Source organism: Brachypodium distachyon, chromosome 2, assembly GCF_000005505.3.
Source record: "Brachypodium distachyon strain Bd21 chromosome 2, Brachypodium_distachyon_v3.0, whole genome shotgun sequence".
Classification (NCBI taxonomy): Eukaryota; Viridiplantae; Streptophyta; class Magnoliopsida; order Poales; family Poaceae; genus Brachypodium; species Brachypodium distachyon.
In genome coordinates this window covers 2907728-2931597 of record NC_016132.3, presented here as the reverse complement: position 1 = coordinate 2931597, position 23870 = coordinate 2907728, and the positions used below count along the sequence as shown (strand labels likewise).

Sequence of the window (23870 nt, the reverse complement as noted above, 5' to 3'; positions counted from 1 at the left end):
GTTAATTTGGCTCTGGACATCTCCCAAGTGTCCACATGCAGCGCCAGCAGGCGCGCACGTAACTGGGCATTCAAAATTCGAAACTTGAAACCTCACGCTCGCTCAGGCCACCGCGGCATTAATTAACTCTAAACCGATGGATTAGCCCACGCGTTTAATTTTACCTCTATTGACCTTCCAGTCCTGCCTGCCCCGCGGCCCCAACGCGTCTCGTCACCCACCCACCACATCTTAGTACACACGGAAGAGGGGCAGTACCGTCATTTCGCGCGGGGCTGCTCATCCGTCCCCACCACGGAGCCCGCTGTCTCGTATTAAAAGCAGCGGCAGTCCTCTGCGTTCTATAGCAGGTTCTCAACGGCGAGCGCTCCCCGTCCGCCGCCTCCGTCGGACTCCTCCCCTCTCCTCTTCTCCCCCGTCTCGCGGCGGCGGCGGTGGTCGTAGGGGAAGGAGCAGGCTCCTCGCTTGAACTCGATCCCCTCGCTCTCCGGTAAGGTAATCTCCTCAAGCCCTCGCCTCGATCCGTCTGCCTCTGCCTGTTTGTTTGTTTTCTGTTCTGTGGGGGCCGCTGTTCCGGCGGCAATCTAGGCGTGTTCTGCTGGCTTCCAGGACAAGGAGACGCACGGCACGGCCCGGTTCCCCGTTCGTTTTCGTCCTCCTTGGGCGGAACTGTTTCGGTCTCGCTAGTTTATCTGCACTGATTTCTGATTGTTGTGGCGGCCGAGTTCTTCGTGCGTGCGTATCCGCGGGATTTAGTTGCAAGTCTCATCCTCGATTTTTTTCTTCCTCTCGTTGTGGCAGCCCTCAACCGCTCGAGATGGCGATGGGTGCTGTACTGCTTGTGTCTGTTGATTTTTGATTTCCTGCACACATGTGTCGCACACTCTCGCTTAGTGTTCACTCCATCTCCATGTACTCCACGGTGCCGCCGCTGGGGGGGATGGCGTAATGATGGATATAGTAGACTTTTAGTACGATTCCTAGATTTCTGTTGATGGTTCGACAAGACGCGAAAACAAGGAAATGTAGGAGTATTTTCTTTCCCCGGCTTAAGCTGACCATTTAAACGCCCTCCCTATTAGATTACCATGAATCCATGCTAGTAGGTTTCTACTTCAATTATCCTATTTCGTACATAAAAGACTCCCTTCAGGTTACTCAGATGTCACCTTCAGGAGCCCGTGGTCTCTGCATGTAGCCAACTGAAATTTTAGAGCCTTCCTTGCAGACATCAGCCTTGACTGAATGCAAGTTTTGGCTACGCAAGACTTCATTGTCGCCAGGTTGGTTCTCGAACATGCATATTAGTGCCCACCATATTAGCTGTACACCAGGAATAGATGAAAATTAATAAATAAGGTGGACCTTGGCTGGTGCATGTGCCCATAAGCTCACTGACAACTGTTCGGATGAAGGGACCTGCAACTGCAATTGTTGCCGATTCGTGTATCTTACCGATATTATTCGTTTGTATATATGAATTGAGTTTTGCTCCAAACTTTAGCTACAACCTACATATAATTGGCCTCCTTGAACTCGCTGTGTTTGTTTGGGTCCACTGTGAGCGGGTCTTGCAAATTATTTGTAAGAACGCTTTGTTTGTTTGTATGCCTTGCTGTTTTCATGAACTATTATTGCTACCTTCACATGCATGTCAAAATTGCCACCAAGAAGTGAAATGTATTATACAGTTTCTGAAGATCCAAGATTAGGTGCATCTTCTTGGCACGACTTGGAAAATGTTGTTGACAAAATAAATTTACTAGTCGAGTAGTCGTACGTTGACGCCCCTCCTTGTTCCATGCCTGCACTGCATGTGTCCACCTAGCCACCCAGGTGTAAGCCAGGCCATGTGTTGTGGATCACAAGCAAAAAAATAAAATAAAATTAGTAGCCTTGGCGGGTCTCAACTTATTGGTTGGATAGAGGTTGACAGCATCTCGTCTGCAGTTGCACATTTCAGCTTGAACCCTGTGCTCCCTATCTACGTGGGGACAGGACAAATTTGATGTCCTTCGCTGTGGCTGAATTTATTCTGATCTCACTGAATTATGCTTCCGCTCTGACCTAACAAGGGACAGGCAGTTGCCACATCTTTTGCACCATGCTGTGCGATAACCAAGTCTCAGCCATACATGTTCATAAATTAGTTTTCCAACTAACGTTGGTACCTACGATATTTGATCAACTTCACTGTCAATAGTTTCGCATGATTGGTTGATAAGATCGCAATTCTCATTGATGATATGATGGTCGGCATCTTCTTGGTAGTTAATCACTGTTCTGGTCCCTGCATTATGGAGGTTGCCATGCCTCGTCCTTTTCCTCATCCTCTTAAATAGATTGAAGCAGTACTGTCTTCGGTACATATGCAGTACAAAACCTACTTTGACTACCCCACCTTAAATTCATTTACATGCAGGCAAGTTACTTCAATGCTGGTTAAGTTCTTACTTCATACAGTTCATGTTTTTTTTTTGGATTCTGGATATTTTGTTTCCACCTGTGCTTCTTATGGATGTTCTCAGGCCGTGCTTTCTTGTTTACTTTGTCAGAAATACTTACAGTAGTATTCTAGTAACCTAGTTATAAGCTAACCTAGTATTTGTTTTATAATTGCAGTACTGCAGATCACCCTTTATCATAACTTCAGATGAGCCATCAACACAACTTGTATGCATGTCTCATATCCTCATTTTTTCTCCTTCATCTCATGATTAGGTCTACATTAGCGAGGATTTGATTATTTCCCGTGAGAATGAAGCGCATGCAGAGAATGCCAACGAAGAAGTCCCATTCATGGTGGTGGGACAGCCATATTAGTCCCAAAAACAACAAATGGTTAGCTGATAATCTAGAAGGTAACAAGTCCTATTGTTTCTTCAATAGTTTATGTACCGAAATAGTTTTGTTATTTGTCAGGCGTAGCGATCTTTACGTCATGTTAGTGTGCTTTTCTGATGTTTTATCCTGCAATCTATTTTTTTTGACTGAATCCTGCAACGTACTTATGCTCACAACTTTTTTTCTGAACAAACAGAGATGGATAAGCAAGTTAAAGAGATGCTTAAGCTCATCGAGGATGAAGGAGATTCTTTTGCAAAGAAGGCTGAAATGTATTACCAGAGGCGGCCTTTGCTTGTCACTCATGTTGAAAATTTCTATCGTATGTACCGTTCTCTCGCTGAGCGTTACGACAATGTGACTGTGGAATTACGAAAGAACATCCCTTCGTCTCTACAATCACAGGGCTCAGGTATATCTGAATCTGATTCTGAGGCACAGTCTACTTCCCCATCTCCTGAGAAAAAAAAGACACCAAAACAGAAGAGTAAAATAAGAGCAGCTGGCTTTGACGTCTTCCTTGGTTCTGGTGGAAGCTCAGACATCTCCAAAAAGGGTAGTGATGGATCATCATCATCTTCTTCTGAATCTGATTCCGAGGTTGATGAAGTGGGAGAAGAAAATGGCAATGGGGTTTCTTATGCACTGAATGAACGGATTATTGAGCTAGAAGATGAGCTTCAGGAAGCAAGGGAGAAACTTGAGGCACTTGAGGAAAAGAATGTGCGCTGTCAATGTGAAAAACTTGAGGAGAAGTTGCTGGCTTCACAGTCTGAAATCAACAGCCTTCAGAAGGATCTTGAAGAAAAAGTCTCTTGTTTGGAGAATCTCAAAGAAGTTACCAGCGGAAAGGAGGATTTGGAAGCTGCGGCTCTGGAGAACAAGAACACTATCAAGGTTTTAGAAGGAGAAATGGCCTCAGCAGCTGAGCATTACGAGCACCAACTTTCATATCGTGACCTTGAAATTGAGAAGTGCAAGCAGGAGCTTGAGCAGGTATCTCAGAAGTATTCCCATGATAAGTCTACTCTTGAGACTGAAATAAAGAAGCTCCAAGAAGCAGTCAAGAATCTGGAAGGGGACCTAGTGAAAATGTCACAAGAGAAATTACAGCTTGAGGCCCAGGTTATGGAGCTTGAACAAACATCTCACAGCCTAAATGATTCATCTGCTGAGATTACGAAGCTACAAAAACTTATCAAGGATCTGCAAGCAAGATTGGAGAATGATTCAAATGAGAAGAGAGTACTTGAGGAACGTGCTATCAAGTTTGAGCAAATTCATAGGGAGCTCGAGCATTCAAGGGCTGAAACTGTGGAGCTACAAAATACAATCAAGAACCTGAAAGGTGACCTAGAAGGAGCTTTTCAAGAGAAATCAAAGTTGGAGGGCTGTGTCAAGGATCTGGAACAGGCAATTGCTCATAATTTGGAGAAATTCTCGCTTGAAAAGTCCCCTCTTAGTGCTGAGATCTTACAACTGTCAGAAGCTAATGCTTCTCTTGAAGGCAAGTTGACATCCACAGAGGAGCAGCTTAAGCAACTTCATGCCGAGAAGGGAGAAGCATCCCTTGAGAGTGAGAAGCTGATCTCTGAATTGAGTCAAGATATTGACAACCTTAAGACAAAGCTCGAGTTATTGTCTTCAGAGAAAGCTGCAGTTGATAACAAGGTGTCTAGTTTGCTGACTGATCTGACGACTCGCGATGAAAAGATAAATGAGATGGGCAGCCACTTGCACCAGCTTCACCTGGAGCATGTCAAGCTGATCGCAGAGGCAGATACCGCCCGGCAGTCCGTGTCGGACCTCCGTGCACAGGTGCATGAGCTCGAGGAAGAGGTTGAGAAGCAGAAGCTTATGATATTCGACAGCGCAGAGGGGAAGCGGGAGGCGATCAGGCAGCTCTGCTTCTCGCTTGATCACTACCGTCATGGGTATCAGCAGCTCCGGCAGGTTCTGCAGGGCCACAAGAGGCCAATGGTGATGGCAACTTGATCAGTCAGCAGCCTGCTGGATGCCTAAAGTCAATCTGTCAATGCAATGTAAACTTCCTTTTTCCTCCCCCTTTCTTCATGTAGCTTGTGCTCCTTAAGGTAAAGATGTGCTGTTTAGTTACTTCAGCTACTGGTACTGTATGTGTGTGTTATGTAATGAGTTTATGGATAATCATGGCATCTCTTTTTTATTCAATCTATTTGTTAATGCTGTGAGTCGGTGAAAATGATTGCTGTGTTGCTCTTTCAAATGCTGATGAACTGATGTCAGTTGTGAGCCTGTGACATGTCACACGAGTCAATGTTTTGCCTATGTATGTATGAACTTATTTGCATTTCCTATTAATGGTATTTCCTTTTGCTGCTGTGAAGTTGTTCTATTCTGTATTAGAGCAACGTCCTTTCACTATTAAAAGAGAAGCAAGACTAGGAGGAGCTGAAAAGTAGTTTCAGTTCAGAGATTACGGCAGAAATAATGGGGGTTGCAGCTGTGACTTGTCTGCTGTCCCTGTCACTCTGACTATCCATGCCTCGAGCTGACCATACTTTTCTCCATGATTTGCTAAAAAAACACATAACTTACACTTGAATGTTTTTGGAGAGAACAACATTCTTGAAAGTTGCAATAAATCCCTACTCTTTGGCAGAAAAAAGGGCAGAATTATCACAATAAGTCATGCTGCATTTGCTTATGTAAACAAACAGACAACATATGTACTAAAATACAAGGGGATATGTGCAGGGATAACCTGAATTTTTTAATACCCCGGGGATCAGGAATTCAGAAGCATCACATGGCCGAGCCTCAGTTTCCACGGGGCTGCACTTTACTCAGGTACACGTTTCAGACTTCAGTTGTTTTTTGTTTTTTTTTGAGTTGAAGACTTCAGTTTCTTGTCCATTCAATTGGCCAACTCTCCTTCTTTGATACCTGTTCAACGCCTGCTTACCACATAGTCCTTGCAGTTAACCTTTCTTGGGGTTGCACTTGCACCCATCAGCCATCCGATCACATCGATCCAACGGTAATACTAGCTCGTTTCCTTTTCTGTAACTGTTCATTCCTGTCGAGTTGATCCTCCTATATAAGGCCACAACAACGTTGTGTTTCCTTTCTTGACAGTTGACAAAACACATATTTTGAAATTTGCAGGCCCTTTGCTTCTGTTCATCTGCCCAGAAACTTTGAGAACAGGCTAAGTTTTTGGAAGGTAACAAGCATCAACCTCCTTCCACTCTTGCTCCCAAACCTTATACTGTTTCCTTCTTTATTTTCTATGGCGTTATTTCTTCCCTTTTTTTACCCCTTTTCTTTCCTTCTAGTTCTCATGCATATCTTATTTATTTCTACGGCAAGAATTCAATTGCATGGCTTGCGTACTTGCCATATCCTGCAAGCCGTGAAATCTTGACCCTATCGGCATGGCTGGTGGCGCCATGTGCCATTATTATTTCTTGTCTATTTCTGTCCCATCCTTGTATTTCCATCTCTCCTTTTCTGTTTTCTTTTCCTTTTTTGAAGAGATTTTCCAAATTATTTCTCAATGGGTGAGCAGAGAACACTGTACATATACCCCAAGTGCGAACAAAAAGATGCAGACTTTCTCTCCCTATGCTTCATGTTCTCTTCTTTTAAAAGCATCGGTAGATCTTGGATTCTTCAACCACATAGTAGCAGGAGTTGGTGGGCAGCAGTACTAGTCCTCTGCCACCCTCGTGCCTTTGCATCTTCCAAGGCTCTCTAGACTCTTTTACGCGTTCGCTTCAAGCATTGACCGAAGCATAAATCCAGCTACTTGTTCTTCTTGACCTGCTCTTGATTTCTTCCCCCTCCTGCCTGTCTCTGTAGTGTTTCGAGTACTCAGATTTGGTCAACATGAAGCCATGAACAAAGCTGGCACCTTTGTTACAGGATCCTGACTTGAGACTGAAGGGGAGGGGCCTCTTCTCTCAGGTGAGATTGTGTTCTTGCTGTTTCCTGCTTATGTGGAATCTGTTCCAATCCTTCTCGGTTGTATGTTTGAGTTTGTTGGTGTGTGTTCAGTTGCTCTTTTTGGAGAGATATCTATTCCCAAGATCTTGCAGATTTCTGCAGAGATGATGTTTTCTTTTGATATGGTTTTGGTTACATGGCCACCGCTGTTTCTTTCTTAATGAAACCGGCCTATATTAACGCGCTTGTTTAATCATTGAACAGTGGAATGCCTTGTGGCTTTTCTGAACCATTGCTTTTTTGTTTGGACAAAAAAAGGCCATTCTTTGAGGAAAATATGTTCATGTTTTTGTTGCTGCACAAATAACTCGATCTTATCTATTAACCTGATGATCTCACCAGATATATGGTGTATCTTTCATTTCTTCTAGTGCATCACATGTGTGATTTAGACATTTGTTTCTCACATGATAGATTTAGTTCTAGTGAGGAACTAGAAAACCGGCACAGTTCTACACTACTGTAGTACCAGATGCTAATTGCATGGTGCTATTTTTCACATTGAAAGCATTTCGTCACCCAACGAACAAGGTCTGTGTGTTTATGCTATGTGGCGTATTGTATTCATTTCACGGTGCTAAACTTCAGCCCTAAAGTTTATGGTTGGCATTTATAATTCTTTTTTCTTTGGAATTGTGACATACTTGCCGTCAATCCACATTTTGCCCTTACATTTGGTGCTTGCATCTGCTAAACTTCTTGCTTTTCCTTGAAGATTAGTGAAAAATGAAGCCACCTTTGGAAAGGAACCCCACCAAGAAGCGCCATTCATGGTGGTGGGACAGTCACATTAGCCCCAAGAACTCGAAATGGCTTGCAGAAAACCTGGAAGGTAAGCTGACACTACCAGGAAAATGCCTCTATGATTTTGTTAGTACTTGCTAGTATATGTTTACTGTCAATGCATGCATAGGTACAGTACCATTTTCTGATTGTATCTTGCACTGGGATGAGCATAGATGAACAATAAGCCAAAGGAAGTACGACATCTATCTTCTGTAGTACTCAGATGCTTCTGATGTACATATGGTATCTATGGTACAGTAGCACCATCTGATTGTTTTTCATTAAGCTTACCAGGAATGGGCATTTTAGTAAATGAAGTACCATGGAAGTTCACACAGGTTTAGGTGTAGTATGCTTCTGTGTTTATTCACAGTGCATTTGCTCCAAGTTTTAACATTATTTAATAATACACAAAACTGCTGGAGAACATAAATAAGACTGCTGATGCTTCCATGGACAAGTGAGAGAAATGTTGTACTTATTTCATTTTAGCAGAAACTGACAGCGAGGTGAAAGAAGAATGTTTGATATTTTACATGGAACTTTGCTGTTGTTTTTGTTACAAGCACTACTCATGTTCTTTGTTTTAAAGCTCTTCTCTTATTATTCATTTTACTGGAATGAGTATAAGATTGTAATTGGGTCATTTGAGGTGTTGTCTTTGCTTGTTTCAACTGTTATCTATTAGTATGTCACTGTTGTTCATGCTCAAAGTAGCCTTGTCTAATCTTTCCCTGACTGAAATATGTAGAAATGGACAAGCAAGTGAAGGAAATGGTGCAGCTGATTGAGGAGGATGGTGACTCCTTTGCGAAGAAAGCACAAATGTATTACCAGAGGCGTCCAATGCTCATCACCCATGTCGAGAATTTCTACCGCATGTACCGCGCTTTAGCTGAGCGCTACGACAATGTCACTGGTGAACTGCGCAAGAACATCCCTTCAAGGCTGCATTCGCCAGGATCTTTAACCGGTTCCGAGTGTGGTTCTGAGTTGCAAAGGTCGCCCTCGCCGTCTCCCGAGCCACACAAGTCCTGGACAAGGGAACAGAGCCCTAGAGCTGCAGGCTTCGACTTCTTCCTGAGCAACAAGAGCTATGATTCGCCATCCTCAAGGAAGGAGCCTGAGTCTGCTTCACAGTCAGAGTCTGATGCCAAGTCTGAAGATTGTGAGGATGATGGCATTGCCTACACATTGCATCAGAGGGTTCTTGAGCTTGAGGATGAGCTCAATGTAGCGAACCAGAAATTGCGTGATGCAAACGAGAAGCTCGAGGTATTCGAGGAGAAGAGCCTGAGGTGCCATTGCGATTGTAAAGAAAATGGAAATGGTGCTAATTATGCTACAAAAATTGAAGACATTGAGGGAGAGCTCAGGTCGACGAGGGAGAGGCTGCTGTCTTCACAAGAGGAGATCAACAATCTCCAAAGGAGCTTCGGAAATCTGTCAGAAGAGCACTTTGGTCTGATGAAGCAAAACAAGGAACTGGGGGCTGACATTGTCAATCTGAAGGAAGAAGTGGTTTCAGCTAGGCGGCGTTTCGACGACAAACTATCCGAGAGCGATGCCGAGATCAGCAAATACAGGCAAGAGCTTGCTGCCGCATCCAAAAGGCTGCTGCAGGAGAAGTCCACCAACAGTGCAGAGGTAACCAAGCTGCAAGAAACGATCCAGGGCACCAGGCGCAAGCTAGAGGAAGTTTCAGAAGAGAAATCTCTAGTGGAGGACCTGGTGAAGGAGCTGGAGGAAGCCAATGCTGAAGCAGAGAAGCAAAGGCAGGAGCTCATCCATGCCACTGAAATGCTCTCGGAAGACAAGTTCAGACATGAAGCTGAGATCCTGACGATGCAGCAGAGCATCGAAGATCTGAAACCGGAACTCGAGAGCATCACGAAAGAGAAATCGTTGCTGAGATCGTGGTTCGCTGATCTGGAGAGGGTCGTGGAGCGGGGAAGGAGCGTTGTCCAGGAATAAACCCTGTTTTATCGAAAAAATTCAGTAGCTAGAATTTAGCAAACAAGCAATGGTATCTTTTTTTCTTCTTTCTCTTCTTAAGATATAAACATCATGCAAACCTGAGAAATCCTACCATGGATCCGTCAGTGTGGCCTCCTCTTGGATATTTGCTTGCCCTGTGACTCTGAGGTGATGGATGCTGGTGATGTATGTGCTGATGCTGTGTGAGACATTTTGCACTGGATGCATTTCCTTTGGCAATATGAATGTCCCTGATGATGCATTTGCATGCAACAGCCTTCGACTCCTAATGCTGCCGCCGTTGATGTCCTCTTCGAGAGTTTGTTTGGATTGGTTACAATCTGCAAAGCATCTACTGATCCACAAGTATCTTTTGACATAAACTGTCATTGTATTGCATGATGTGTTCTGTTGTTGGACTCATTTGATTTCTTCCATGTACTACTACATAAAGACAGGAATCTTACCTTAGTCTGTTCGAGCTGAACTGTACAAGATACATTCTTCTCCGCACAGTGAAAAAAAATGTGATGGACTGAATCAAGCACACCTATGAGGCTATGACCAACTGAACAGGGGAAAATCGTGACCTGAAATCATGCATCGTAAACTGAATACGGTGTAAAAAGTCGTGCTTAGATTATCTAGGACAAAGATGGAGTAAACATAAAATTTATTTTCAGTATAAATTCTAAACAGCTTGCAATATGCAGAGTGAAGAAAATAGTGTACCAACCTGGCAACCTGTGATGTGATGTTGCTGCACTGCTAAGTAATCGCTGCATTTTCCCGGGTACAGTTCTAAAACCCTCTCTTGTCTCTTGAGCTCAAGAGGGACTAGGACGAAAGCGTTCGCCGCCGCCGCCTCCTCCCAGGCCACGCGATGGCCCCACCGGGCAGCCGCGTCGCCGTCTACCTCCACCGCGCGCGCCTCATCGACTCCCTGCGCCTCCGCCTCCGCTCCCCTTCCCCGCCGCCGGCGCCGGCGCCCCCGCCCGACGACCCCGTGGTCGCGCTCCACGGCATCCGCTGCGCGCCCACGCCATCCTCCGCGCTCTCCTTCTTCCGAACCCTCCCTTCCCCTGCGCCGCTCCCGCTCTTCCACGCGCTCGCCTCCCGCCTTGCCACCCCCGCATCTCTCCCAGACCTCCGCTCCCTCCTCGCCTCCTTCCCCCTCCCCCCTCCCCCTCTCACCCGCCTCCGCCTCCTCGCCGCCGCAGGAGACCACCCCGCTGCCCTCGCCGCCTTCGATTCCATCCCAACAAAAACCGCCCCCCACCGCCACCGACACCGCCCCGCCGAGGCGCACAACCTCGTCATCAACCTCCACGCCGGCGCCGGGGCCCACGCCGCCGCCGTCGAGGCCTTCCGCGGCATGGTCGCCGAGGGCGCGCTCCCCAACACCCGCACCTACACCGTCCTCGTCTCCCACCTCGCCTCCGCCGGGTTCCTCGACCAGGCGCTCGACATTTTCCGCCTCCTCCCTTCGATCCGCTCGCGCCGGACCACCCGCCAGTACAACGTGCTCGCCGAGGCGCTCGCCGAGGCCCGCAGGTTCGACCAGCTCCGGTGGCTCGTCCGCGAGATGGGCGCCGTCGACGGCGTCCTGCCCGGCCCGCAGGTACGGGCCGCCGTCGCCGCCATGAGGGAGGCGGGGCACACGGAGGGCACGGAGGACTTCGTCGGTGAGCTCTCGCCCGACGCGAGGATCCCGTACGCCGTCGATGACGCGGAGGGCGAGGGACGAGACAGCGAAGGGGAGGAGGAAGAGGAGGATGGCGACAAGGACAGGTCCAGGGGTACTAAGGAGACGCTGAAGCCATGGCTGGACCCGCGCGAGCTGGCCAGGGCATTGGAAGGCTGGGCCCCGGAGGAGGTGGCGGAGCTTGAGGCCGCCGGGATCGTGTGGACGCCGCGGCTGGTGTGCAAGCTTCTGCGCGCGTTCAAGAAGGCGGCGACGGCGTGGGAGTTCTTCTGCTGGGTGGCGTGCCACCCCGGCGGCGGCGGCTTCGCGCACGACCGGCACACGGTGGCGAGGATGGTCACCATCCTAGCCCGCGCCGGCCACGTCGACCTCGTCGACCGCCTGCTCGCCAAGGTGCGCGCCGACGGCATCCTCCTCCCGTTCGCCACCGTGGGACTCGTCCTCGACTTCTACGGTCTCTCCAAGAAGCCCGACGCGGCAGTCCGGGTGTTCCGCGACGCCGACGCCATCTGCGGGCCCATATCGAGACCCAACCTCGCGCTGCTCTGCTCGTCGCTGCTGAGGACGATGGCCAAGTGCCGCCGCGGGCGCGACGCCCTGGTGCTCCTCGAGGAGATGATGGCGGCGGAGCGTGGCGTCGTCCCGGACCTGCAGACCTTCTCGGGGCTAATGCAGAGCCTGGCCGGCGCCGGCGACCTCAGCGGCGTGCACAGGCTGTTCGGGCTGGTGCGGCAGTGCGAGCTGCAGCCCGACGCGTACATGTACTGCGTGCTCGTCAGGGCATACTGCAAGCGGGAGCGGGCCGCGCTCGCGCTGAAGCTGTTCGACGAAATGCGTGGCGCCGGGGTCGCCCCGGACGTGGGCACCAAGGCGCTGCTGGTGAAGAGCCTGTGGAAGGAGGGGAAGCTCCGGGAGGCGGCGCTCGTCGAGGAGAGGTGCGAGGAGATCCTCGCGGCGGGCGGCAAAGACGGCCTCCCTAAAGCGGCACCGGGCCACGTGTGGACGGTGAGCGCCGCGGACCTGGACAAGGTGTACGACATCTACTCCGGCTGCTTCAGGCAGCCTGATTCAGAAGCCTTGACCGCGATGAACAAGCCATGAATTGATGTTCCACTTCGAAACTCAAGACGCCGGCATGCTCGTCATGGCAGCTCGTGAAATGGGAGCTCATCCTGGAGCACGACGCCGCGGCGGTGTATCACTGACATCGCAGTGCAGCTGAAGAAGCATGACGGCGGCTTAGGATGATTACAGACTGGAATTGTAATCGCCATGAGAAACCAATGCTAGCTTTAGCTTATGCACCATCATTTGCAATTTTCAGAAGTTGAGAAGAAGTTCGACATGGATATTCATTTGCAACGATTTCATCCAATAAAATGGCCATCTTCCGATCATAGAAAACTACTGCCGTCAAAAATTTTTTTGCAAAGGACTAAATGGTTATATTTCTGGATACATTTTGCAGGTGAATATAATATATCACTACGACTCTCTTAATTTTTTTTTTAAAACTACAAATTTGAGGTGTAGGTGCATCGAACCATTTTCTGTACAATTTGGAATATTAATGCAACTTTGCCGGTTAGTTGCTGGTTGGCATGTACTCCCTCTGATTCTAAATTCTTGACTCAAATTTGATCACATATGGATGTATTTATTTTTTTTAAAAATGTCTAGATGATACATGTAATATTTCGACAACAATTTAGGATCGGAGGGAGTAACATGAAATTTAGTTGCCTAAAAGATTAATAGAATCACCTCACCTTTTGAGAAAAAAAATAAAATCATCGTGCTATGCTACATCCTCCGTTCACTGATGCCATTTGAATTTGCTCGGCGAATGTGCGAAGGCATTCCTTCCCGTTCCTCCCCTGCCGTCGCTACCGACTTCACTTCTCTTCCGCGCCTCCTCCTCTCCGCGCTCCCGCTCCCACGGCGCCGTCGAACCCCTGCCGACCTCCTGCTCGGCTGGCCAATCTACGCCTCCGCTGCCCGCGCGCACCTCCCCCCTCCCTCTCCCTCCGCATCCGCACCACACGCGCCCCTCCCTCTCCGCGCCACCTGGGAGGGTAGCGCGATCGTTCTCCCCCCCGTCATGCTGCAATGGATGGGCGGCTCGAGGAGGAAGGTGTACACCGTAAGTTTCTCGGACCTCCCCCGCCTTATTCGCCCGTTTACGACGCGCTTAATTCCAGCCGCAATTAGTTTGGGCAATCCAGCATGATTGTTTGGGTTGTTGTTGTTTCGTTTGAATCGGATCGGATTGTTTTGTTTCCGTACCGCGGCATTGTGGTCGGTGGTACGTTGGTCGTTGGATACATGTAAACCTCAAAGTAATCGTACCATGTATGTAGCGCCCGGGTATTTTTGGTAACGAAGTGCTAACACTTGGTTGATTTTTTTGGGGGCGAATCGGCTGACGGTGCTGCGTTCGGCCTTGACATGAGCAGTCCAGGAAATCGATACAGAGCAGGTAAACCTTGTTGACCTCATCCTCACCGATGTCAAGTGTAACTAAAAGTGTATGGTTGCTGCGAAGTTTTACTGTTCTTATGTTGGTTGAACTGATCACCGAAACGCTAATGGTGGGCAGACAGAGGCAGTACTTCGAGCAGAAGAAGAGGCGGCAGCAGCAGAGGGAAGGGCTGCAGAACCAGGATGACATAGATGGCGCAGGTAACCAAGCTTATGGTGATCAGGCGCCTCGATCGCTTGATGTCTTAAGCCTGAACAATTTGGCAACTCCAGTCTGTCACCGCAATGGCCCTGAAAGTGAGCCTCTATACATGTTTTACAGTGATAGTAGTAATGAACTTGCCAGGCATGGTTTTTATGTGGTCAATCATGTTGCCCTTCTAGCACAATCTCTGGAGAATCTGATCAAGCAAGCTGACTAATGCCACCATAGTTGAATAGAACATTTCAAGTATATATGTGAACCTTGCAAAGAGTGGATCTGGTTTCCGTTATGAATAGAAGATAGAGTACAGTCTTCTTGTAGCTACAAATGATAACTAGTAAGCGGGTTCCCTGGCTACATTGTAAATATAAACTCAACAATGGTATTATATAACAGATGAACTTGCAATGCACTTGTGGTACCTTTATTTTGTTTTGTATGGTGTGTTTTTGTGGGGACACTATTGCATCATTAATGCTTTTCATGTTTCATTATGAACCTGAATGTCTCATACATTTAACCTCTCGATTTTTGTATGATTGTTTTACTCTTGTTTCAGATGTAGATAGCACTGTTCTACTTCCGCAAATGGATTGTACAATTTTAAATCCATCCCCTATAGAGGCACTGAAGAAGATCACTTCGGTATACAATATCAATCCGAAGGAAACAAGTAAGATTGCATCCTTATGTATATCAGATGTGGGATTCATTTATGATTTTCTTATATAACATGTAACACATATATATTAAACAAGGTCAATTGTGTCCACAAACTTCACATTATAGGTAGGTACTAGGTTTAATTTCTGAAGTATGCAGTAAGCTTTGTAGATAAAGTTGAGTAAGTAAAAAATTAATGCTTCTATTTTGCAGGTTCTCAGCCAAGGTCAGTATCTTCTTGCAGTATGCGAAGTGTGTGCCTGGAAATGGTCTAGTTTTGTGAGATGTTAGTCTTGTACCTTGGCAGATTATCATCACCAATTGGTCATCAAGATGTTGCAGTTTCTGTTAACCCTCATGAAGATCCTGTTGTTCGCAAAATATCCCCATCCAAAAATTCTGGTGTGAAGAAGCGAAATTTAAATGTGGACCTCCACAGTGGTGGTGATGTTTCCTTCACTGCTATCAGTCAATTATTTCTAATGGATCTACTGGCTGAATCATAGTTCAAGTTTATGCATTGCAACTATCTGAAAGGAAATCATGGACGAAATTTATTAGCCCTAATAGAAGTGCTTAGTTTGGTGAGGAATTATTGCATACAACCAAACATAAAATGTGTAGTGTGCATATCTGAGTCTGTCTACATGGAACATTTATTTATAAACATAACTTGTTATTTATTCTTGAAACTTAAATTTAACCATTCTGTGTCCTTGCAGAAATTTCACTTATTGATTTGGTCAATTATGAGGGACCGAATAATAAATCTACTGCACAACCTGCACGTGAGCCTCACGTTTCATTTTTTGTTAAAGGTAATTTTTCAAGAATATTTGGTGCATAATCATATTTTTATCTTAGGAAATCTTAATTTGGTTAAACTGAATGCTGCTTATAAAGGATGTTATCATGTTGGGTCATTATTAGAATTATGTTTCCATAAGTTTGGGAAAAGCAGGAATCAGCAGTTTATTTGAAACAGCATCACAGTGGGGAACTGGATGCCACCACTGGATTTGAACCCGGGTCAATGGCTTGGGCACTCCACCAGTCCACCCCTCTCTCCACCCGTCCAACGGGTGGTTCCCAGAAAGGACAGTTGTCATAAGTTGCCTGTGATAACTGGAACAAATGCTGTTCCCACGTGGAGTTCACTTTACAGTTACACTACAAAGCCTGGATTCGTGTGTATTGCATGGTTGCTGCTCTCCATGAGCACTTGTACCAAATAACATTCATGCGTTTCGTTTTGTTTATAAGGTTTGATGGTCACAAGTAAATTGTTGTAACTTATGAGATCGTTAATGTATTTCATTGTGAAATTTGTATGAACATTGTGGTGGACATGTGGATTTTACCTTACTACTGTCCTTGATGAATCTTGGTCCATTTCCTTTTCCTCTTTTAACAGCATATAGAAATGGTTCACTAGACATAACTGTGTGCTTCTGCTTTCAGGCCTTGGCCATGTCGAGATGGAAACTCCTCCCCAGTCACCAAGATCCACCAAAAGGTTGCTTCTAGTCTGAATATAAAGTTAATTTTCTTTGAATAAGTTTAAATAATAGGCAGTGTTCAATTTTATGGAAAATGGTAGCATGACATTTCTCTCGTTTTACTTATATTTCTTTGAAAACAGTAGGTTGACATTTCTCGAAAATGAAGTATCCATGGGAACATGTGGTAATTGAGACAACTGTTTTGGATTTCTTTACCTCAAGGAAAACCATTTCTTGCAATAAAGAAACTTTTCAGATGCTAATTTGCATTGACGCTTATCGAAGTGTTATAAAACTTGCCCTTGAGACCTAGAGTAACATATTATTGGTCCAAGTAGTAGACTTTGGTCCAAATGGTCTAGTTTTCCCACCTCGCTGCTACAGCTCAGGTAGCAAAAGGGCTAAAAAGCTCCTTGACCAACTAGAAAATCATGTCTGGACTTTTCACCGGCTCAATGCCAGGCCTCTAAATATCTTGCATTTACTTTGCTTTTACAGGGTTTTACCTTTGCCTCCAAAGGCCATGCGTTACACGCAAAATAAAACAAGGCGGTCTATCCCCTTTGATGCCACAAAGGGATTGGTGAGAATCTCTGCTGCCTCATCGTTTCTTTGGGATCATGTCCATGTTATATATGCTAGGCACAAAAGGAGATGATAGCAGGTGTAACCATATAAATCCTGGAGAAAAGTAGAAAACATAACGTCGAGAATTATGTAGATTGGCTACTCGCAATGGGAGCTGATGGATATACGTATAATTTTCACAGTTTTGTTGCTTCAGACTTCTGCGTTGAACTCCATGTGGAAACAATTCCTGATATGATTTGTATTTTTCACTTAATTTTTTTCTTTGGTTGACTTCACAAAGTAGCATTAGATCTTTTCTCTTTTTCATAGCTAATAATTGCATTTTGCAATTCTTTTTGTATCATTTTAATAGGATTCTATACTGAAAGGTATCAGCATGATGAAAGAGCGAATTTCTTCAGACAAAATGGGTAGTCTTGTAGATGAGTCAAACTATGAAAGGAGAAAAAACAGTTATTCATCACATTCATTTGAGAACTATAATGGTAACCTCTATCCTGAGGATGAAGACATGTTTTGTGAACCTCAAGCTCAAAAAGGTTGGCAGTGTAAGTTCTGCTTTGCCATCCTATTACTGAGTCTGACATTCAAGTATCGCGGCCTAACAGAATGCTACACCTACTATGGTTCATATTTCTATTTTTCTACTACGGACAGCAAAGCATGGTAGAATAGTCGACAGTCTGCCTGCTATAAATTCCGAGAGATTGTGGAAGATGGAATCATTTAATTCAGATGATCATTTTGGTACTCCAAGAGCAGAACAATTTGATCCAGTCGACTATGGTTTTAAGGAAAGATACTCTCCAGAACAAAGGTTGCTTCTCCACATATATTTGGGTATGACCATTGAGTTCGGACTAATAATTCAATTTTATTCTTGCAGAACTTTGATAGGAACTAGCTCAAGGTTTCAGACTTCAGGTTAGAATTATCTGTTTATGTTTTTTTTCTTATTTCGATGCACCAGTTAGAATTCCACATTACCACCCTGATCTTTCCAAATTGATTTCTTACTGGTCTGTGAATGTGTAATTGGTTGTGTACTATGATATTGGAGTACCATGGTTTCATACTTTACTAGTAAAGAGCATCAGTAGTCTAGATCTGCTACTTCTACAACTTGGTGAGTCACCTAGGATAGATAAATTACCTTGTATTAATTCATGAGACACCTAGGATGGATAAATTACTCTCAAGAAATACTGTTATGTATTCATTGATTTTTCTGCCTTTTTATGGTATCTGATGCTTGGAGTGTATGATTCCCTTTGTTTTCCTACTAAATCTCCGACACTTATTATGGATCGGAGGGAGTATTATGTTTTGCCCCTGGGTATGCCTAGCAGGAGACAGTTCCCCCACTGCTGTGACTAATTAGTGCAACCTTTTCTTTATCCTGAGCATTTTTAATAATTAATACCAATTTTCTTTTTAAGCAAATCCATCAGGACATGACCACTTTTCTGATCAGTTGCTATTGGATGATGACAACGATATGGTACACTTTGACTGGGAAAGGTGAGCGCAACAAAGCCTCCTGGAAATTATATTAACACAACAATCTGATCTTGTTCACATTCTGGCCAGGCACCCACCAATTAAGAAAATACCCAACTCAAACAGCACTTTTGGTCCTGCTGCTTGGTCTTTTGACATGGTAGATGATTCAGATAAAAGGAGGAGTCCATTGAGGTATTAGCAAATTAACTTTGGCTGTCTTGTTGATTGGGCTCAATTCTTATGAATGTATGCATCATATTGCCATTCAAGATTACGAGGAATTATCTTGCTGATCCATCTATATTATTATCTGCAGTGAAGAATCATGCTCGTCTGCTGCAGGTCAGTGATTTTTGCTATTTCATTCTGTTATTTTCTTGTCTCCAGCAAATGATAGTTCAGTGATTTTCTCCAGTAAAGGCTCCTTGCATCGATGATTGATGTGTTGGATAGACTAGGACGGCATGCATATACCTGTCTACTGAGTTTTCTTCTTCTTTGTGGTCGATGCCATAGCAATGAATGACAGAACGAACAAGAAACCACTACTCTCTGTAAAATGCGAAGAGAATAACATGAACAAGAAGGATGACTTCCATACAAGGTTGGATAAGTTAGATATTCCAGAAATGGATGCACATCTTGATGGGATTTCGCTATTCGGGGATCAAGAATACCATAAAAGAACAACAGATCTTAGGAATCTTGAAGCGAGTTATTGTCCAGACAAGGCAATTAAGCAACAGAGAACTAGAGAACCAAACTGCCGTTTATCACTTCAGGAAAAATTTGCTGATTGGGGTTCTTCTACCTCCCATCTGAAGGGTAGCACTGGACTACACAACCCATCGAATTGCACTGGAATGCATGAAGATAAACCTTTCAATTCCATTCCAGATGTGGGCGGGTATCATACGGTTGGGTCAACAGAAAGGAGACCTGCTCCAAGAGTTCATCCTGTTTCCCACAGACCTGACAATGCCAATTTGTATGATGACACTCGCCTGCAGAATCCCGTTTCTGATACATTTGGTGATAATATTGAGTTTTCAGACCCATTCTGTGGCAAGGACCTTCAGAGCAACATTGATGCGTGTACTTTCTTGGGACAGAAGGTAGACAGGAAGAAAGAAGATGATTTTGACCCCTTCAAGAACCCAAATGCAGACATATTTCATTCTGCAGGTTCTGTAGGCCAAAGTGTAAACAGGAAGAAAGAAGATAATTTTGACCCTTTCAAGAACCCAAATGCAGACGTATTTCATTCTGCAGGTTCTGTAGGCCAAAGTGTAGTTGGTCAACATACCACATGTTCTCAGCAGTCTGCCAGGGATGAATTGAGGCAAGGGTTCAATCCTGGTATTGATTTTCAGGAGACCAGACTAAATTCATTCTGGGAGGATGGCCATGTTAGTAATGGCACTTTTCGGGGAGATATTGAGCTGAGTGACCTCCTGGCAAGGGAAAATGGGGAGAAGAACAAAGACAAGATTGAGAGGTCCGAGAAACCAGAAACAGCTCAACCCTCCGCAGATTTCAGAATCAAGATGAGTGAAGCTGAAACATGTTCTGATGGCTCAGAAGTGACCAATTGTCCTGGAGTGCAGAAGGAAACGTCAACAGCAGCAACACAACCTCCTGCAAACTTGAGTTGTCTTCAGGATACCTCAAGAGGAATGTTCGAAATTCATGCTCGTGTTGATTGCATAAGAAAGGAAATGATGTAAGTAGTGTGCCCTTCAAATATGTTCATCCCTGAGTCTCTGTCATTCCGTAGATTTACATAGATGCTCATTTCATTCCCCATTAACAGAGAAAGTCCTGTCATTGACTTTGAAGCTCCATTGCATGTGAGAAACAAGATTCATGATGTTGGGGATCATACTAAAAGAAATTATATGTTTCAGTCTCCTTTTGCTGCAGGTTTGTTGCTCATTCTACCATAGCTCTTGCTTTAACTCTGTTATACATTTTGTTAACAAAAACTGTATCTTCCTCTGTGTCATTATTATATGCTGATCTCTAGAGAAGGTGGGAATTGAGAAGAAGGTGATAACAGGTGTGTCACCGAACAACAGTGATGTTCAGTATGAGGTTATGCTTGAACGTCGTGTTCTCCAGCGGCTTTCTGTTCAGAAGATACTGGTAGATACACCAATAAAGGACAAGCTCGATAAGGTAAAGCAAAATAGCTAGGTCTAGTGAATGATGCCGTTTCTGTCTATTACTGAGTCTGAATTGCATACCTGTCCTGAGGATGGTCTATTTGTTTTGCTCCGGGAGTAAGTGTCCCCAGAGCTATTGCATTGGTGTGCAAAATCATTTATGCATAATCCCTGTGATAATGCTTGCACATGTCTTTATCAGGTATAGTGTTAAATGGATACCAAGCACTGCCATTAGCTTCTGAATTCTGGTACGCTTTTGATTCAGGTTACACACTTCAGGAGGATGGAGGATGGATCTCATGTCCTTGCAAGGAGTGTCTAAACGGTTAAGAAGGAATGAAATCAGAATTGTTGTTGTAAGATACTGTGTTCAAGTGGCATCTGTATGATACGTGAAATCAGAATTGCAACGCGCTGAACTGTGCTCAGCATCCATCCATGTTACCTGCTTCGACATGTGTGATTATTTGGAGATGACAAGTCAGGGGGGTTTACCTGTAACCTTCTTTTTTTTTCTGAAGAGAACCTGTAATCATTTTACACTCCTTAAAACTGAAGGAGAAGAGACATGTCCATGTCTAATTAGTTTCGCACATGTTTATATGCTTCTCTGCAAATACCTGACTCTTGATAATTGATAATGTCTCTGTCCCATAAGATAACATGATCCTTCTACTGTGTTGGTTTGCCTGTGGATTTTGTCTTGAATCCGACGCACTATGTTACTCGCAGATATTTGGTTGTAATGTACTTGCTCTATTTTTACGGCGTGGGGCATGGTGATCTGTTTCTAGTTATGTCTGAACTTAACATTCAAAATGATCTCCATTGTGCAAGACACCGAAAAGAGTCAAGTATGTGTTAACAACACTAAATCTTCAATCATTTTATAACATAAGCATAAATTAAACTAGATCTAACTCATTGCTAGTACCATTTGGTCTGGGTTAATCGACCTCTCTAGATAAACAAATTTCTACTACATGTTGAAGAGCCACTTCAGGCCAAGCTTTGGGAGCCCGGGCCAGTCGCGGAGAGCAGCAGGAGGATCCAAGAACTCGAGGATTCTCAAGCCGATCCTGGAGAACCACTCCTGGAGAGGAGGCCCCAATAATTTCTTGGCCAGTTTCTTCGCCAAGAAGCATCTCCACGACGTGCAGCTCACCGTCGGCGGTGGTATCACGAACCCGGCCTGCAACAACAAAAAAATGCAAGCGCGCACCACGCGATTCAGTCAGAACTCGGAACCAAATCCAGAAATGATGTTAAAATTCTTGTTCGGTGGAGGAGCAGAGCAATGTACTACCACGAGGCGGAGCGCCACGACGGCTACGGCGAGCGCGGCGACGAAGCACAGCACCGTCGCCGTCGTCTTCGTCTTCGCCGGCCGCATCAGGGCTCGAGTCTGCGGCCAAAGCATGAACAGGCAAGGCAAGCAAGAACAAGAATCTCACGGTCAGAACACCGAGAAACTCAACTGGATACAGTAAATGGGCAAGTAATTGGAGGCATTGGATATAGATTCGACGAACCAGGAAGCAGGGGACCGGCTGAGCACGAGGATCACCCCGGTCATCTTCGTCTTCGGCGCGCGGCGGCGGCGGTTTCTTGCGGCGGAGAGCGGAGGGGGCCCGCGCCAGCCGGCTCCGCAGGAAGCGGAGCAGCTTGAGGGCGCGCGGCTTCTTCTTCTTCTCCTTGCTTTCGGGATCGGCGGAGGCGGGAGCGGGAGCGCGGGCGCATTGGGAGGTGACGGCGAGGCGGAGGCGGCGGCGGAGGCGGAGGAGGAAGGAGAGGCGCTCGCCGCCGTGGCCCCACCAGGGGAGGACGACGTTCTCCGCGGCGGCGCGTATCTCCAGCCCGCCGCGGTATCTCAGGCACGCGCTCACCGACCACGTCGCCGGCCGCGGCGACGCCATTCGTGGGAGTGGGTGGTTCGAGCGCTCCCCTTCCCCCCGTGTGGCCCTCTTGCCTTTTTCACTTCTGTAGTATTTTTGTTCTCTTCCGGTAAATAAACCCGAAACTGCATGAATGAAGTTTTGAAAAGGATTTTTTTTTTTCAGATTATAGGAGAAGTCACCACAGTCTAATTATAGGAGGCGCACGCGGTTTATGGAGTTAATTTTGGCCGGCGAATAATTATTTGTACATTTTATAATGGGCTTCTAATGGTAGAAGATATATAGCAATGAAAAGTACGTGATCTTTTATACGAATATGACAAGGGGAATTCTGGATATGTAATTCACATATTGCTAAATTTGGGAGTATCTTCTTCTACAAGGTTGCTAATAAACAATCTTGAGTAGAAATGTCTTAAGAAAAGTGTGCACCTTGTGTTTTTTTTCTGTTATGGAGAGAGAACTTTTTAGTAGTATGAGCTTTGACCCACTGTGATTTTCACGGGAATAGTGTAGCATTGATTTTTTTTTATGAAAATTCCTAGTGTGAGTTGTTGCATTTTTAAAATCAGAGTCCTGAAGGATTTTTCTTAATAATTCCTTCACTCTACATTTCAAATGAACATTTTAATTCATACTCAAACCTCCTGGAACAAATCTACGGTTTAATTAATAAAAACTTTGGTACAAATTAAATCTCATAGGATTCGAATGTGGGTATGACTCGCTTTTTTTTTGCAAGAAGTGACTCACTTGAACAAAAGAGCCCTTAAGACTATGCATTCACCCTTTTATCTTAAAAACCAAAAAAAAAGTAAGCTCGCTTCTCGATCGGATTAGCCTGATATTTACTCATTGTTGTGCTTTCCTTCTATCACGAGCCTAGTCTTGATTAACTTCTGACATTCATCATTTATTGTGGCTTCTAATAGGCAAATCAAAATGATTTTGAACATCCCAATCTTCGCAGATTTATTGATTGATTAATTTAATAGCGCGCCGAGCTTCGGTCAAATGCTAGTTAAATATGATATTTATATTCCCGCAAAAAAAATATGATATTTATATGAAAGGAAATATAGATAAAAAAAACCTTTTACCTATTGTAAAAATAATAACAAGGGACCAAAGATTGTTGAGCGGTTTTGTCTTTCATGTAAAAAGGTAATGTATTTCATTTTTCTACAAGAAAATCGAAAAGTCACAAACATATTTGGCAAGATTGACAACAAGCGGGACTGGTTACAATATTTTTACTTGTACCGAAGTAAATGAAATAAAATCAAATTATGAATAAACCCCATGAAAAATATATCAATGATATCCAAATAAAATGGCTACAAATGATCAAGCAACGGTAGGTAATAGTGAGAACCGGAAATCCGAAGGACCAAATATCAGAGCGTAGTAAAGACATGTGATGACCAAACATCAGCTTGGGCGGTGCCGGGCTGGTGTGGTGTCGCACCGGGCGAAGAGGGTTCAGACTTGTGTCTATAAAAAGGTAGGGACGCCAAGGTGGCGCAGGGTGAGTCGGAGCCCCGGGAGCTCGTCGCCGGC

General features: G+C 45.0%; 5 protein-coding genes across 14 annotated transcripts; 4 read left to right on the top strand and 1 right to left on the bottom strand.

Moving 5' to 3' along the window:
* Positions 1–336: 336 nt before the first annotated feature.
* Positions 337–5089, top strand: LOC100821711 (protein NETWORKED 4B). Of its 2 annotated transcripts, none has more exons than XM_014899358.2 (3): positions 337–495; positions 2722–2861; positions 3041–5089. In XM_014899358.2, the coding sequence occupies exons 2-3, from the start codon at positions 2759–2761 to the stop codon at positions 4837–4839; spliced, it is 1902 nt and encodes a 633-aa protein (XP_014754844.1). In that variant the 5' UTR covers positions 337–495; positions 2722–2758; the 3' UTR covers positions 4840–5089. The 2 variants fall into 2 exon arrangements, with proteins under 2 accessions (XP_014754844.1, XP_014754845.1); XM_014899359.2 differs by having other exon boundaries at positions 338–490.
* A 512-nt stretch (positions 5090–5601) lies between these two features.
* LOC106866247 (protein NETWORKED 4A) lies at positions 5602–10066 on the top strand. Of its 4 annotated transcripts, none has more exons than XM_014899538.2 (6): positions 5602–5673; positions 5805–5863; positions 5992–6049; positions 6688–6792; positions 7552–7663; positions 8369–10066. In XM_014899538.2, the coding sequence occupies exons 5-6, from the start codon at positions 7558–7560 to the stop codon at positions 9589–9591; spliced, it is 1329 nt and encodes a 442-aa protein (XP_014755024.1). In that variant the 5' UTR covers positions 5602–5673; positions 5805–5863; positions 5992–6049; positions 6688–6792; positions 7552–7557; the 3' UTR covers positions 9592–10066. The 4 variants fall into 4 exon arrangements, with proteins under 4 accessions (XP_014755024.1, XP_024314045.1, XP_024314046.1 ...); XM_024458277.1 differs by having other exon boundaries at positions 7547–7663; XM_024458278.1 differs by lacking the exons at positions 5602–5673; positions 5805–5863 and having other exon boundaries at positions 5986–6049; positions 7547–7663.
* A 318-nt stretch (positions 10067–10384) lies between these two features.
* Positions 10385–12661, top strand: LOC100835316 (pentatricopeptide repeat-containing protein At5g66631). Its single transcript, XM_014899536.2, has one exon. The coding sequence runs from the start codon at positions 10478–10480 to the stop codon at positions 12398–12400; it is 1923 nt and encodes a 640-aa protein (XP_014755022.1). The 5' UTR covers positions 10385–10477; the 3' UTR covers positions 12401–12661.
* A 528-nt stretch (positions 12662–13189) lies between these two features.
* Positions 13190–21102, top strand: LOC100835007. 6 transcript variants are annotated; one of them, XM_024460273.1, is made up of 19 exons: positions 13192–13442; positions 13756–13778; positions 13899–14077; positions 14545–14658; positions 14862–14874; positions 14956–15092; positions 15371–15466; positions 16110–16164; positions 16649–16733; positions 17094–17280; positions 17399–17558; positions 17628–17665; positions 18181–18262; positions 18332–18436; positions 18561–18586; positions 18761–19967; positions 20058–20167; positions 20271–20422; positions 20678–21102. In XM_024460273.1, the coding sequence occupies exons 1-19, from the start codon at positions 13401–13403 to the stop codon at positions 20732–20734; spliced, it is 2868 nt and encodes a 955-aa protein (XP_024316041.1). In that variant the 5' UTR covers positions 13192–13400; the 3' UTR covers positions 20735–21102. The 6 variants fall into 6 exon arrangements, with proteins under 6 accessions (XP_014753888.1, XP_024316041.1, XP_014753886.1 ...); XM_014898400.2 differs by having other exon boundaries at positions 17094–17289; positions 18193–18262; XM_010234684.3 differs by having other exon boundaries at positions 17094–17289.
* Positions 21103–21259: 157 nt separating this feature from the next.
* LOC104582497 lies at positions 21260–22399 on the bottom strand. The gene is made up of 3 exons (XM_010232191.3): positions 21945–22399; positions 21719–21817; positions 21260–21604 (listed from the first exon to the last, which is right to left on the bottom strand). Exons 1-3 carry the CDS (start codon positions 22326–22328, stop codon positions 21392–21394), a joined length of 696 nt encoding a protein of 231 aa, XP_010230493.1. The 5' UTR covers positions 22329–22399; the 3' UTR covers positions 21260–21391.
* Positions 22400–23870: the final 1471 nt, after the last annotated feature.

What these genes read in the sequence shown, in the direction of transcription:
- LOC100821711 (XM_014899358.2), top strand. Translation starts at nt 2,759, where the DNA reads ATGAAGCGCATGCAGAGAATGCCAACGAAGAAGTCCCATTCATGGTGG. An exon ending in GTTAGCTGATAATCTAGAAG is followed by an intron (nt 2,862 to 3,040) that starts GTAACAAGTCCT and finishes CTGAACAAACAG; the next exon opens with AGATGGATAAGCAAGTTAAA.
- LOC106866247 (XM_014899538.2), top strand. Translation starts at nt 7,558, where the DNA reads ATGAAGCCACCTTTGGAAAGGAACCCCACCAAGAAGCGCCATTCATGG. An exon ending in GCTTGCAGAAAACCTGGAAG is followed by an intron (nt 7,664 to 8,368) that starts GTAAGCTGACAC and finishes TGAAATATGTAG; the next exon opens with AAATGGACAAGCAAGTGAAG.
- LOC100835316 (XM_014899536.2), top strand. Translation starts at nt 10,478, where the DNA reads ATGGCCCCACCGGGCAGCCGCGTCGCCGTCTACCTCCACCGCGCGCGC.
- LOC100835007 (XM_010234684.3), top strand. Translation starts at nt 13,401, where the DNA reads ATGCTGCAATGGATGGGCGGCTCGAGGAGGAAGGTGTACACC. An exon ending in TCACCAAGATCCACCAAAAG is followed by an intron (nt 16,165 to 16,648) that starts GTTGCTTCTAGT and finishes TTGCTTTTACAG; the next exon opens with GGTTTTACCTTTGCCTCCAA. An exon ending in TCAGTCTCCTTTTGCTGCAG is followed by an intron (nt 20,168 to 20,270) that starts GTTTGTTGCTCA and finishes GCTGATCTCTAG; the next exon opens with AGAAGGTGGGAATTGAGAAG.
- LOC104582497 (XM_010232191.3), bottom strand. Translation starts at nt 22,328, where the DNA reads ATGGCGTCGCCGCGGCCGGCGACGTGGTCGGTGAGCGCGTGCCTGAGA. An exon ending in AGCCGGTCCCCTGCTTCCTG is followed by an intron (nt 21,818 to 21,944) that starts GTTCGTCGAATC and finishes CTTTGGCCGCAG; the next exon opens with ACTCGAGCCCTGATGCGGCC. An exon ending in TCGTGGCGCTCCGCCTCGTG is followed by an intron (nt 21,605 to 21,718) that starts GTAGTACATTGC and finishes TTGTTGTTGCAG; the next exon opens with GCCGGGTTCGTGATACCACC.